Source organism: Styela clava, chromosome 13 (genome assembly GCF_964204865.1).
Source record: "Styela clava chromosome 13, kaStyClav1.hap1.2, whole genome shotgun sequence".
Taxonomy (NCBI): Eukaryota; Metazoa; Chordata; class Ascidiacea; order Stolidobranchia; family Styelidae; genus Styela; species Styela clava.
The window spans coordinates 2,051,935-2,065,703 of NC_135262.1; the positions used below are offsets into that span (position 1 = coordinate 2,051,935).

The following is a 13,769-nucleotide window of genomic DNA, read 5'->3' on the forward strand; positions in this document are numbered from 1 at the left end:
GCAACCTAACCTAGTGACCAACGAGGAATTTTAAGTATGGCCAAAGTGGCTAGTCACCCTTGTACCTCTCAGCCAGTTGGCGTCCGTTGCCAGAAATATGTTAACAAGTAATATTGCTACAAATAATCACTTTCTATGTTTTCACTGCTTGTCCAAATAGGCCAGGATATACCATCAAATCAATCTATCAGCGTGCAACATTTTTTATCGGTGAGTCTTATAACCAACTTCAGGTATCAAGCTGGACCACACAAAAAATTCAGCGGGGTAGGCAAGAGAAGAGAACTCGGCCACCGCTTAGTCTCACAAAGATAAATGCACCAGGTAAAGCAGCGAAGATTTATTGCCGTGACAAGAGCAAAAAACATGTATTTTTGCCTTGTGAGTGCCTTTTCAAACGAACTGTTGTATCAAGTATTGGCCACACTAAAAGATGGGCCTGGTTTTGGCCTGCGGCCACCTGTGGCACGCTTCTGCTTTGAACAAACTGTTCACACAAAAGAACTAACTGCCCCTAGTCCTGTCCTATTCTGATGACATTTAGCTGCAGAGTTTAATATATTCCCTACTCGCTGAACTGCACAGAAAATGTTTTTTTATAACAAAAATAAATATTTTATTAGAAAAATATTTAAAAAACTGAACTAAGCAAAACGATGAACAACTCCTGATTCTCTTATGAAATGTTCCACCTTAAACAAAGCATTAGACAAGCAACCATATACAATAAGTTATGGTCCACCTTAAACAAGCAACCATATACAATAAGTTAACATTGGGGGTCCCGACACCTGGTGGGCCGAGAAAATAGGGGTCCTTTCAAGAACATTATTAAAGATCGACAAGAAAATTAAATAGATGAGAAAAACAGATCCCGAAGAAAACATACTTGTATTTTCCAAGTAAATTTGCCCAAAGTAAAGGAGAGTCACATCTGAGCACAAATCTGAGACCTGAATGTGGTTGAACAGGTTGAGTTTGATAACGTTATTTGCTTTCCAATCTATATGACTAATTTGATTGGTTAAAATGAACGTAATTCATGATTGTTTGATTATTGAATGAAAACCATTTAACAAAATATTTGAGCACGCCAGAAGTGCGTGTATCAATATGGAGGAAGCTAATTTTGTTCGCCTACTTTACATCAAGTTGTGTAAAGAGACTGAAACCTATGGGCGGGAGGTATATTCACTTGGCTAACACAGACAGTCCCTGAACTCTTAATAGAACTAAAATAAGAAAAATCGGAATGAAATTATGCCCTAACTCTAACCTAGTACATATACTACAGGAGTACCCTTTTTGCGTATTACTGTCAGAAAGGGAATTTATTGGAGGTCCACTAGAAAATGCTCGATGGTCTACGATTGGCTCACAGTTTGCCATTTTTCTGATTTACAAGAACTTTTCCAAACTAATGCGAAGAGAACTCAGAATGCGCAACACCCATATTGCTTATTCCATTCTTCAAATAGAACTAGGTCTTTCGAAGATACGCTTGGACGAACACGTAACAATGCCTTCTTGAAATCGTCTACTATGATTGGTCGAACGTCATCCTTATTAATTGCACTAATATCCATGCCCTGGAAGAAATAGGAATTGTTGGAGTCAAGCAAAGATAAATACTTTATGTCAAGGGTGGGCATTTAAGTTCTGAGTTACAGATAACAGACTTGGTTACTCCTGAACTCAATAAAAAAGTTTATTTGCAACAGCTAGGCCACTATTTATATTAATAAGAAGCGCAATGTAATAAACAGGGTCATTACGACATGATTTCCATCGATATTTTCAACGGAAATTTATATTTATAAAAACTATAAGACACAAGTGACCGGATCCGGGCCGCGGGCTGGACCAGAAACAGCTGATAAGATAAGTATATGTCTACAACAGTGGTTCCTTCATGGCCACCTTAAAGAGGCTTTTAGCACTCTTGTTGACACCCTGTTCAATATTCCAGTGGTATTTAGAATGTTATTTTGATTGGTGGATTCCAAATCCCATTATGTTCAAACAATTCATGCTCAACAAAGTGAAAAGAACTTGTGAAATACCTTTATCAAGCAATGAAATTAAGAAGAATGGAGAATTTTCTTAGTAGAAGTAGAATCAGTTTTGCGTCTAGCATCGTGTCCCTCCTCCCAACTGCCCTGGGCCCCACTTTGGTGCCCACAGGCCCACGGTTGGGAGCCACTGGTCTACAACTACCACTTCTCCATCAGGATAAATATGTAAATCCTATCCTAAAAAAACGAATTCATATAGTTACTTCACCTGTAAGCTTCTAATTGGTCCCAGAGCGGCCTCTCTGCATAAGTTTGCCATATCAGCACCTGAGTAGCCGTCACTCCCAGAAATGATTGAAGCAATTTCTTCAGAAGCAATATTGAAGCTTTGTTGCTGTAGTAGGGACTCTACTATCTGAAATAAATATTAAGTAAAGTAGAATTGAGGTTCGAAAGTGAAAATGAACCGGGTGCAAAGTAAACCAAGTAAATTAGGGGATATATGGATCTTCTGTAATTCTATGTACATGCTGACCACAAAAACAAAACCAATGAAGTCGCTCGTCCCAAACCTATTTTGCCCGTCTCTTATTTATCCAGCTTGTCCCACACACGTCCTGATTAAAAAATTGTTGTGCTTAGTCGCACTTGTCCTGCTTTCAAAACACTGGTCCTGTTTAACCTATACTTGTCCCAATGATCCCATACATTTCTTAGTTCATCACAAGATTGCTCAGTAATTAGTGTTGTTTACTTACGAATGGTTGTGCATAACCTTGTTTTGAGCAAATTCTGTAAAAAAGGGCCTGCTGTTGAGGCATTTTATTGACTTTTCTCGGTTCATATTTCAAAAGAGAACAATACTAGGATGCTTGCAGAATGAGCAATGGTTCAATTTTGAACATATTCAATTCCAGTACCTGTTTTCTTGCATCAGCTTCAGGTAAAGGAATATAAAGCCTCTTAGACAATCTACGTCTTGCAGCCTCGTCTATTTCTTGCGGACGATTCGTTGCTCCAACGACAAGAATTCTGTCATCTGTGGAAGTCGCTGCTCCGTCTAGTTGGACCTGGAAAATGACTATTTTGTTGGGTGCTAGAATATATATATTTGGGTCACCATATTTAAAAAAGCAAAATTCCGGACAGTGCATGACTATTTTCATGACCTCGTAGTAAAAAATATGCGCACGGTACGAAATAACAATGTTCTGTATTAGCAGTGTGCACAGTATGATTGCAGATGCAGTAAAATTCCGGATTCCGGACATTTGAGCATTTTTTAAATTCTTCCCGGACGCAAAATTTAACCCTAAAGCTCGGACATGTCCGGAATTTTCTGGGCGGTATGGCAACCATAATATATATCATATATATTTGAATTGGACTGCTTTCAAAATTTCAATTTAGCAAGGGTGAAGTAATGCTGGGCTTTGAAACAATTCTGGCATAAGGTTTAGTATTCCATATTGAGGATTGAACTTATAGAAACCACGGATCACAATAATTTGCTGAGCACAAATTTCACATTTATTCTTGGCAAGATGAAAGACGGCTTAAATTTATGCAAAACCATGGCCATTTGTCCAGTTACCATGTCGAGTAGGGGAGTCAGCCAGCTGTTGGTTTCAAATGTGAAACCATAGACAATTACACGACTGAGGAATTAACTCACAAACGATTGCATCATTCCACAAACATTCAAACCTATATTCTACAAAGACAACAAATGGAATGAATAAAAAAATACGGAATCTAATGAGAAAAACCAACCAAGAATTCAGTCTTTATCCTTCTAGATGACTCATGTTCACTGTCAGATCTCTGGGAAAGCAACGAATCTATTTCATCAATGAATATAACTGCCGGTTGATGACAACTTGCTACTGCAAATAACGCTCGGACCTGTGAAATGAAATATATTTGTAATTAGCATGATAGCTTAGTATTTTACTTTATATTCAAGTTTGCCACGAGCAAGGTCTCAAGTCGTCAACTGAAAGGAAAAAGTTGCAAATGAAGATGCATGCATCAACAGCTATATGTTTCACTTTGTGACATAGATGCCAGTGGATAGAGGCCTATATAACGCATGAAACACTTCAAGTCAACACTGTCAAGAGAACAGCTTGGAAGTATGAATTGATCCAACAAAGCAGACTCATTATAAAAACACTTCCTAATTGAAATACGTCTCGTTGACTGTACTTTCAAAGCCCTGCTAAAATTTATTGTCTTATCGAATATAAAAAATTATTCTATTCAAAACACCATATTCCAAACTTTGCAATAAGTTAATTTTCTTATATATTCAATATAATTTATTTTTCGAGTTTTCAATATTGTCAAAGCAAAGTCAGTTGATAAAGGAATTGAAAGGGAATCACTGAATGTGATCAGCTGCATGAATACTATGTGAACGCCAGTTAATACCAGTATAAACCGGTTGAATCCAGTCCAAACCAACTCACCATTTTCTCTCCTTCTCCGACCCATTTTGAAGTGAGTGATGAAGCGCTGATACTAAAGAATGTGGCACCAGATTGACTTGCTATACATTTCCCAATCAATGTTTTACCAGTACCAGGTGGTCCAAACAACAGAATGCCCTGTCATTGAAAATAAAACAGTGGTTAGAGCATAGGACCTTTGCTGCTCCAGAAGTATGTGCACCAAGATGGCGCACACCGGAACGTAGTATGTTTACCATGTTAGGCCATCATTTTATTCCAATTTTCCTTACTTTTGTTCTATTACGAGTTCGGGGACTAGCCCAATGACTCCAGTAATATTTGTACCTGAAATTATGGCCTAACCTGGTACACATACTACTATCCGTGTCCGCCATCTTGGTTCACATACTTCAGAAGTAACCGGACCTTGTCAGTAGGTAATGTTAAACGGGAAAGATGCAAGCACTTCCAAACGATATATATCTTTGTTATGGATTGCTAGTACAGTGCTAGTTTGGACTATATAGTGAGGACTGAAAAACATCATATTAAAATCAATGTTGTAGGAAAATGCTTGCCACTGTACAATTGATTACCATACGAGTAAGCAGTCTTGTCAGAACACAAGAATATATTTGCATTAAAAGTGTATGAATCCTGCTCATAGTAAAACTGCAAAATGTACCAGAAAAAATGGATTAAAAGCTATCTCACCTTTGGAGGGCCGCGAAGTCCGGTAAATATATCTGGTCTCAGCATCGGCCAAATGACAATTTCTTTAATTGTTGTCTTTGCAAACTCAAGGCCTGAAACAATGTACAATGAGGAATTGCATGAATATTAAGGGGCATAATGAGTTATTGCACTGTTTAGGAGCAAATTTTACAAGTTGACTCAAAATTTTTGGAGAGACTTGGAATATGTGAGATATTTTTGGAAATGAGAAATAAAAATTTCAAATTGATCAATTTATAAACGAGAATAACGGTCGGTGACCGAAGACTATCGATCGAAACTGCGGTTTTGATTCATGGCTCTATAGTGACACCGCGTGTCCCATCACTAATTAATTAATCACTCGCTGATTATACGACATAATTCATCCAAAATCCATAGGCTTCTGGTCCGAGATGAATGCACATGCAAAATTTGGAGCAGATTCAACTTCGCTTTCGTGAGATATCGCGTGCATCTAACAGACAGCCAAATACCTATCAACATACTTACCGATCTTAGAATCGATAAGTAACAAACAAATTCCATTTAATCATAGAGATTGAGCTCACGAGGCAGAAAAGTTTGACATATTGAGTCTGATAAAACTAGCGTAGTCTGAACACCAGCTTTTCAGATTAAATTTCTTAATTTTATTTCCAAAATCAAAATTCACTACAACATACTTATTTTCGATTGTGTTCAAATAGATCATTAATTTCATACATACCTCACCTGAATTTAATATAAAATGATTACACTCGGCCTCATCAGCTATTCCCTATTTAATACAACCAAATACCTGCAATATCATCCCACTGTACTGGGGGTCCATGATCCATAATCTCATTTGTTACGAGTTCTATTATCTTGGGATCCAGACCTTTCAATCTTGGATCAATCTCATCTATGTCCATCTCATTGTTGCCAGTTTTTTGTCCACATTTCCGAAGAAGAGACTGAGAAATTAGAAACGAAAAAATTTAATAAAAAGGATCATTAACCCCACTTTTGAAGTTTCTATTTATAAAATCACTTTTATAGATTTAAAAATATATAAGAAAAGAACTATAACGCCATAATAAACAACGGCAAGAGAAGAGAATACAGCTATAGCTTCAAATTTTATGCTTGATGGGGAAAAGACTCGAGTGTTGACAAGGGACACACTAATAGACTTGGCGGGACGGGTCGTGGCTGTTGCGGCTAACACAAATATCAAACTTCACAGACTCACCTATCTCGTTTGTATTACAAATCCTATTCATTATACTCTCTACAAATAAACACAACTTACACAATCTCTTTCATTCTGTTCTCTCTGATCTTTTGAGCTCGGTGGAACAAACTTCCCAAAACAATTATTACGAGGTCGAGCACCAAGTGATTTCTTCCCTGCAGGAATGTTGTTGTTTGAGGTACCTGCAAGAGAAATAATCATCTGTTTTTTTAGGCTCTCTAAACCAGGCTTTAGGCAAGGTGCCCGAAGAGTTACTATCGCTATACACTGTGTTTTCCTACATTATCTATGAATAAGCATAATGAGATCTGTGCAATTTTTTGCTGTTGCCATGGAAACGAAACTTCACTCCGGACTTTCAATGAAACACACATTACTAGGGTGGAAGGATGACCCACGTCAGAAATATTAACAGATTGGTTTAGCCGTTTAGACGCTACAGCTTCGACACATACACAGACAGAAAAAAACGACAGAGACTAAGGGTCTCCTATAGCGGAAATTCAATAGTTCTATCAAAACATTCCCATCTATAATCATCTACCTTGTGGAGATGTATGTTTTCCTTTCTTCTTATCAATCTCATATTGCTCTTTCGCTGATTTGAAATGAAATTTACGCTCGGGTTCGACTCCAGAGAATAAACCTACCATTTTATAATGATAAAAAAGGTTAAAAAATTAGTTTGGATAACATTGAGATATCTGGCAAGGCTGCTATTTTGTAGATCCCAGGTTCAGGTTAGAGACACAAAACCGCAGGAATGACTAAATTTTCATTTTTGAATTAAAAACTTGAAAAAGTATATACAATTATTTCTAATAATATTGGCTTATAAACATCAGAGCAACAAGTCAATTGACCTTTGATTGATTGCAAGTAGCTACAGCAAAAATAATTACCTTCGTTGTCTCCAACTTCAATATTGTCGTCCGGAACAACACATTTCCTTTTACTTTTTCTCAAAGTTTCTTCAAAAAACCCTCGTTTATTTTCATTTTCTGTAATTTTTCCATCTTTCGGGACTTTTTGATAAATATTAAAAGATTTTAGCCTTTCTTTTGAATTCGAGGTCAAATTTGGACCATTTTTACCCGATTTCGACCCAACTGGGACTATAACATGTTCATTTTTCCTAATTTCATTGTTTTCAGGCTCTGATAGGAGCCTACACTGCTCAAAGGCAGTTTTGACATTTTTTAATTCAAGTAGTTTTGAAGTCGTAAGTCCTGATTGGAATTTCTCAAAGTTTTTCTTATAATCTGGGACTAAAGTTTTCACTGTCTCTTGAAATGATTTAGTGCTGTCTTCACCTGGAATAATAAAGAAAATATGTAGAAATTTTAGGTTATACATTAGAGGAGAAGAAATATGGTCAGATGACAAACATTATTGTGTTCACCAAATTACAATAAGATAACTTGGACTATGTCAAATCAAAAATTTCCAATTTTAGGAATAATCAAGAATATTTCTATTTCAAATTTATACATACAAGGTGTCCATAAAGTCCTTTTACAATTTCAATTTTGTTATGAAGCCAGATCTCAATATATCTTAACCAGGTTCGTTGTTTTTAATTAGTAATTGTTTAAGTATTTTTACTTCATATAATACATCTGTGAGGGCCAAGACAAATATGGTATCGATAAAATCCCCTCATAATTTTGAAAATTGTAAGACTTCATGTAGACCCTATATTATTTTATATCTCCCTAAACGCACACCACTCACCATCTACAATAGTTGAATATTCATTTAATTCCTTCCGAAACAGATCTGAGAATAAATCTAATTCTAATTCCTCAGAATCAAGTTCAAAACACAGTTGGTTTATATTGTCCCTTCGTAATTCAGCTGCCTCCCACGGTGTGATATTTTCTTCATTTAATTTGATTTCCCGTGATCTCCAGGCGGAGTAGTTTGGATTATCAGCTTTTGCCATTGTCAATTTAATACAGTGGTTCTCAAACTTTTTACGCCCTTTTTAGAATTGGTCAAGTTTTGTGCCCCACCTCAAAAATAACTAGCTAACAAATAGTAAGGTGAAAATATGTTTTATTCAAAAAACATGTTGAAAATACGTGGATAGCATCGCAATCTCTAAACCAGGGTTGTTCAACCTTTTTTGCCGAAGGGCCACATTTAGTTTACGAATGATTGCGCGGGCCACTTGACATGGCAGTTATGTTCTAGTTTTCACTATACTGACTACAAGTTGAAAACACAAATGCGTTTTCTGGGCTTCACAGAAAAAAAGACACGAAAACAAATTGAAATACATTGTAGACGATAAAAATAAATTCAGACATCTCTATCCAGCAACAAGGCCCACATAGGGACATAAAAAGGCTTTCGATAGCTGGGTGGTGCTTTTCGCGCGTTTGAACGACGATAAACAATTTTTTTTATTAAAGGTTTCAATATTGGCTCAGATTCGTAAAAGACATTGGGATTTGAATAATACCACGCGGGCCACTTGGAAATCTTCCGCCACAGGTTGGACGACCCTGCTTTAATAAACAATAAAGAAATGTAAATATCCAAATTAAGGCTGGCAAGATCAAATTTAATAATTTTTTTTTATTAGCTTCACACCCTCAAAAAATTGTCTACCCCCCACTCGCAGGGCCTGTTCGACTGTTTAAAAATCACTGATCTAATAAGATTCCAACATTTCCAATAGTTGACAACAAAGTCCCGAGCCTGTGTGTTAAATTCTTCAACAATTTGTTCGACAGTCTCCACCAAAATTTTATTTTCTATGTTAAATTAAATCTCTAGCTAATAAGCTCCTAAGCCCTATGACTGTAATAGCTTAAAAAGAAATATATACAGTTAAATAATGAGAAGAAATACATGAAATCACAAATTTACAGCAATTTTTAGTCAACATAATTTAATCACTCATAAATAAAGAACAGTGCCAAGGGTGGAAATGTGCCCAGGGAAAAAGCAACAAATACATTTGAAATTGATTATATTTGACAAAAAAAATTATTGCTTTTAAAAGCAAATTACATTTCAATGGCTTCTAACAAAGGACTGAGAACCTGGAGCTTTTGATATTTCACTGGAACTGGAATCACGGCTAGAGAAGGTTTCTTCAAACACAATGAAAGACACCTGACGAAGTAGGTTTTTAGGCATTCCTAAAATACTCAATGGAAATGATTTTAAATAGCAACTTACGAGATTCTACTGTATGTATTACATTTCAATGGCTTCTAGTACCGAGTACCATGGAGCTAGGGCCTGGAGCAGTGAAACAAAAATGGATTCTATCAATTTCTTAATGAAAAACCAAATGATGAAATAGCAATCTTAATGCATTGAATGTTTTAAGCATTCCAAGGTGAACAGATACACATTGAAAAGAACAAAGATAACTAACTGCACAAACAGAGAAAAACGAATAAATGTGGACATACACTCAAATCCTCAGGGAAATGGATGAATGGTAATAATAGCTATGAAATTAATAACTGTAATTAATTTGAATATTAACTTTTTCGGCTTTAGTTACCCCTGTCAGTCAAATGCAGAGAATTCAGCTGAATTACCAAGCGTGCAGTAAATAATCCATATTCTATATCAAGATTTTTCAAACTCTGCGTCCCGACCCCACCCGTGGGTTGCAAAATGGGGGTCGCGGTAAAATCTTTTTCTACAATTCTCATGTTAATGCAAAATATTGATCAAATTTGAAAACAGTACTGAGACCAGAATACTATCAAGATTCCATCTTTTGTGCGAGAATATGCATGCACATCGGTCTCATTAAAGATATTATCAGTTTTTTGAAAAAAATATTTTCTGAATTATTAAATTTTACTTCATTTTTAGTATAGTTCCTTGATGGTAATGAAAAAAATTGGCAGAAAGTGAGCTGTGATGAAAAAAATAATCCTATACTATAGCGTGGGCTGCGTGGCACATACAATAAAGCAAAACGAAAGTAACAATTTCTTCATCAGTATTGAATTCACCAGAACTTGAAATACTCTTGAATGCACAAGTTATTATCAAAAATAATTTTTCTTCTTCATTAAAATAACCATACTATTGAAAAACAGTAATATGAATATTCTATGAAGTTATGAACAACACAAAATTTTTCAAAATGAGACGAGATTGGTATAACATATGGGATTTCAAAAGCGTTGGCTTATAGATAATGCTAGAATATATCCCATCTAGTAAAAGGCGATGGAGCATTGATTTGCAGAAATAAATAGACATGCAGTAACCAATGAAGCATGAACTGGCAGAATCAACAAGAATATATCATCACACGTGAAAATCAATGAAGCATAAATTGGCAGAAATAACTTAGCACAGGAGAATCAAAGAAACGTGGACTGGCAAAGTCAACTCATAAACTAACATGTAGGAAATCAGTGTATTAAAGTATGAATACCCAAAATCTTGAAAAATGAAGTTGGACTGGCAGCATACACGCTTCATTGCTTCCCGAGTAGAAATCAATGAAGTGTAAACCGACAGAATCAACATTAAGAATTCAATGTAATAGAGTACGAAATGGCGGCACTATATAAAACTTATCTTGACTTGTGAAAAGGAAGTTGAACTGGCAGCAAACACGCTTCATTGCTTCCTGGGTAAAAATCAATGAAGTGTTCACCGACAGAATCAACTGGCAAATCACTACTGTGCCACAAACCTATTTTAAATTATTGAAAAATTCGGTTTCATCTGTGTAACTATAGTTAATTTTGACTGTAGTGAATGAACGATAATACTGTTTTTTGTTACTGCAGGGGAATTTACATTCTGAATATTATAGTGAAAGTGTCTATATTTGCAGTAATAGTTTTCGCTTGTCTTGTAGTTTTCCCCTTGCATGAAAAAGAATGGGCCACAGAAGAAAAAAGGTTAAGAACCACGGATCTAGCGGCATTGATGCTTCATTGCTTCCTGAGTTAAAGACTAATTTGGAAGGCACCAAAGAGTTTCCAGTTTATTGACTAAAAAGTTAATTATTTAAACACAGTTAGCTCCTCGCTTTTGCTAATTTATGTTGTTTTGATTGTAGATGAGTGCTTAGACTGCCTGCGTGCTCAATAACAATGTTGCATGTTTGGCAGTAATATTGTCCACTAGGTGTCATACTATTTGCAAAATCACCAGGCAGAGATGGTTTAAAATTTATGCTCGAATTCGCGATTTGTGAATCAGGCTGTGTGAACGCCAAGTGAGCTGCTGGGTTATAGCTATAAGCTGGTTCGATGGGCTTTTCTTGAATTCCTAAAACTCCGCCGCTGACAAAATGAGTCGGTTTAAAAGGTTTTCTATAAGGTCGATTCCCTCGTTGAACGATCCTAATTCTCTTAGCGTGAGCTTTTCCTGCGTAATGCTGTTTTGCCGTTGGTAAAGATGACATTTCGACTGAGCATAAGCGGCAGAATCTGACAGTGTTTTGTGTGCGATCACCTGTGTCTTTCTCCCACACGAGGCACTCTGGAGTATTTATAGGTGTGGGGAGGTTTTCGGTAATTTTATTTATCTTTCTCTCGATCTTTTTTGTGTCCTCCCCACTCAAAAAATTGTTGACGTTCTTTGCATGAATTTCACTTTTGTAATGGTCATCGGCTTGTGATGGTTGATAGAGTTTAACATTACATACCTTACAAGTTTTAGGGTAGATAGTTCCCTCTTCACTTCCTGTAACCTTTGACCCCTCATTCGTTCCGTTAACGTCAAATCCAAATCCTGGTTCTTGAGCCGCTCCTTCAGATTCTGAGGTTTTCTTTTTCTTCCGTCGAAAATACGGACCACGTCTGAACCAATCGTTTTTTCGTTTCTTGCTGGAAGATTTCTGAAGCCCAGATACCTGGGGTTGGTCCATTAGAGCAGGTATTGGTGTCGGCTCTATGTTTTTCTTTGCCGGAGATGGTATAACCGACGCGGGTTTGGGTCTCAACGACTCTTCTTTCATGGTTTCAACATAACTTGTCTCCCACTGTTGTTTGGCTGTAATTTTTGACTTTAATGGCACTACAGGAGTCGTTACTGCATTCTCCGCAGACTTTTTATCGCCAGTATTATTGTTATTTTCTTCATTCTGAGTTGATGTTGAGGCTGTCGTTTCATTATCCTTTGTAATTGTTGGTTTTGATTTCGTTTGGGGGCACAAAAATCGTTCTTGCGCTTTCATAATTTGTCTATTAACTAAATCAGCCCCATATGATGACACTCTGTTTGTTATTCCTCCTCTGCCTCTTGCAGGTCCTGGCTGTCTCGGAGCTGGAGGAAATCTTCTTCTTTGAGGAGGGTGCATTGACACAGGTTCTTCATGATAACGGTCCCATCCTCCACCGTATGGATTTTCAAGTCCCATTGCATATTCTTCTGCTAGTACTGCTTCGTATTCATGAAGATACGCAGCCGCTTCTAAATCATTCATCAGGGAGGCCGCGCCATGATCTCCTCTATAACCACTGTACCCACCTCCATAGCCATTCATCGCGCGGGGTGGCGGCATTCTTCGTCTCCTGGGAGGTGGAGGACCATAAGCCATATAATCATATTCAAATCCCCTATACATATTCCTTTTGGATTAATCACTAACACTAAAAGACTGAAAGAAGCTCGGAACTCACAAACAACGCCGCGCCGACCTCGCGCTGCTCCCGGAACCGCTGCAAATATGTAAATTCAGTGTTGCCAGATTTAGGGAAAGTCTCTTCTATTACGACTAGTGAGAGAGAGGGAGTTTTAGTTCCAAAAACAATGTTAAAAGAAAAGACAATGTTACAGATTTTTATTGAAACACAGTGCGGTGAAATATTTAAACATAAAATTGTGTAAGTCAGTATCAGAGACTGATCAGACCGCCGTCGGGTGCGGACGTGAAATATCGACGGTGGAATAGCTACTGGAGTAAGAAATATTTGGACGAAAACTTGGAAAGCCGGACGAATATAAACCCTACTGAGAAGATCCATACAAACTTAAATCAAAACGATGCTGTTGGATATAGTACCGAAACGATAAGGATCAGTTCACATCAGATCATGCTGCCTGCGTGGAGTTTATCATGGAGAACGAAGCTGGGAATAACACGAACAGTCAAACGTCAAATGTAACGGATATTTAATGATGAATTCCACAAAAAAGACTAGCCTACTTACACAAACCACATGAATTTTGATTAAAACTAAAGTTGGAACGCCAGGGCGTGGAATGCTCTTGTCATATTTTACTTGGTTTGTTGTTGTTTACTTTTATGCTGTTTTTATTATTGTTGTTTATCGTCCGGTAGACTATTAGTTGAGTGCATTTGTAATCAAGTAAATTTTATCTCATATTGCGCACCGCTTGTTT

The 13,769-nt window shown here is 36.9% G+C and overlaps 1 protein-coding gene across 2 annotated transcripts; it reads right to left on the reverse strand.

The window, feature by feature from the left end:
• Nucleotide 1: 1 nt before the first annotated feature.
• LOC120332417 (fidgetin-like protein 1) lies at nt 2–9,108 on the reverse strand. Of its 2 annotated transcripts, XM_039399656.2 has the most exons (11): nt 8,157–9,108; nt 7,325–7,735; nt 6,967–7,068; nt 6,480–6,604; nt 5,985–6,141; nt 5,183–5,274; nt 4,487–4,624; nt 3,789–3,920; nt 2,936–3,085; nt 2,284–2,430; nt 2–1,589 (listed from the first exon to the last, which is right to left on the reverse strand). In XM_039399656.2, the coding sequence occupies exons 1-11, from the start codon at nt 8,365–8,367 to the stop codon at nt 1,434–1,436; spliced, it is 1,821 nt and encodes a 606-aa protein (XP_039255590.2). In that variant the 5' UTR covers nt 8,368–9,108; the 3' UTR covers nt 2–1,433. The 2 variants fall into 2 exon arrangements, with proteins under 2 accessions (XP_039255590.2, XP_077975439.1); XM_078119313.1 differs by lacking the exons at nt 2–1,589; nt 2,284–2,430 and adding an exon at nt 2,654–2,807.
• Between the last annotated feature and the right edge of the window lie 4,661 nt (nt 9,109–13,769).

What these genes read in the sequence shown, in the direction of transcription:
- LOC120332417 (XM_039399656.2), bottom strand. Translation starts at nt 8,367, where the DNA reads ATGGCAAAAGCTGATAATCCAAACTACTCCGCCTGGAGATCACGGGAA. An exon ending in AAAACATACATCTCCACAAG is followed by an intron (nt 6,605 to 6,966) that starts GTAGATGATTAT and finishes TTTCTCTTGCAG; the next exon opens with GTACCTCAAACAACAACATT. An exon ending in GACTTCGCGGCCCTCCAAAG is followed by an intron (nt 4,625 to 5,182) that starts GTGAGATAGCTT and finishes TTTCAATGACAG; the next exon opens with GGCATTCTGTTGTTTGGACC.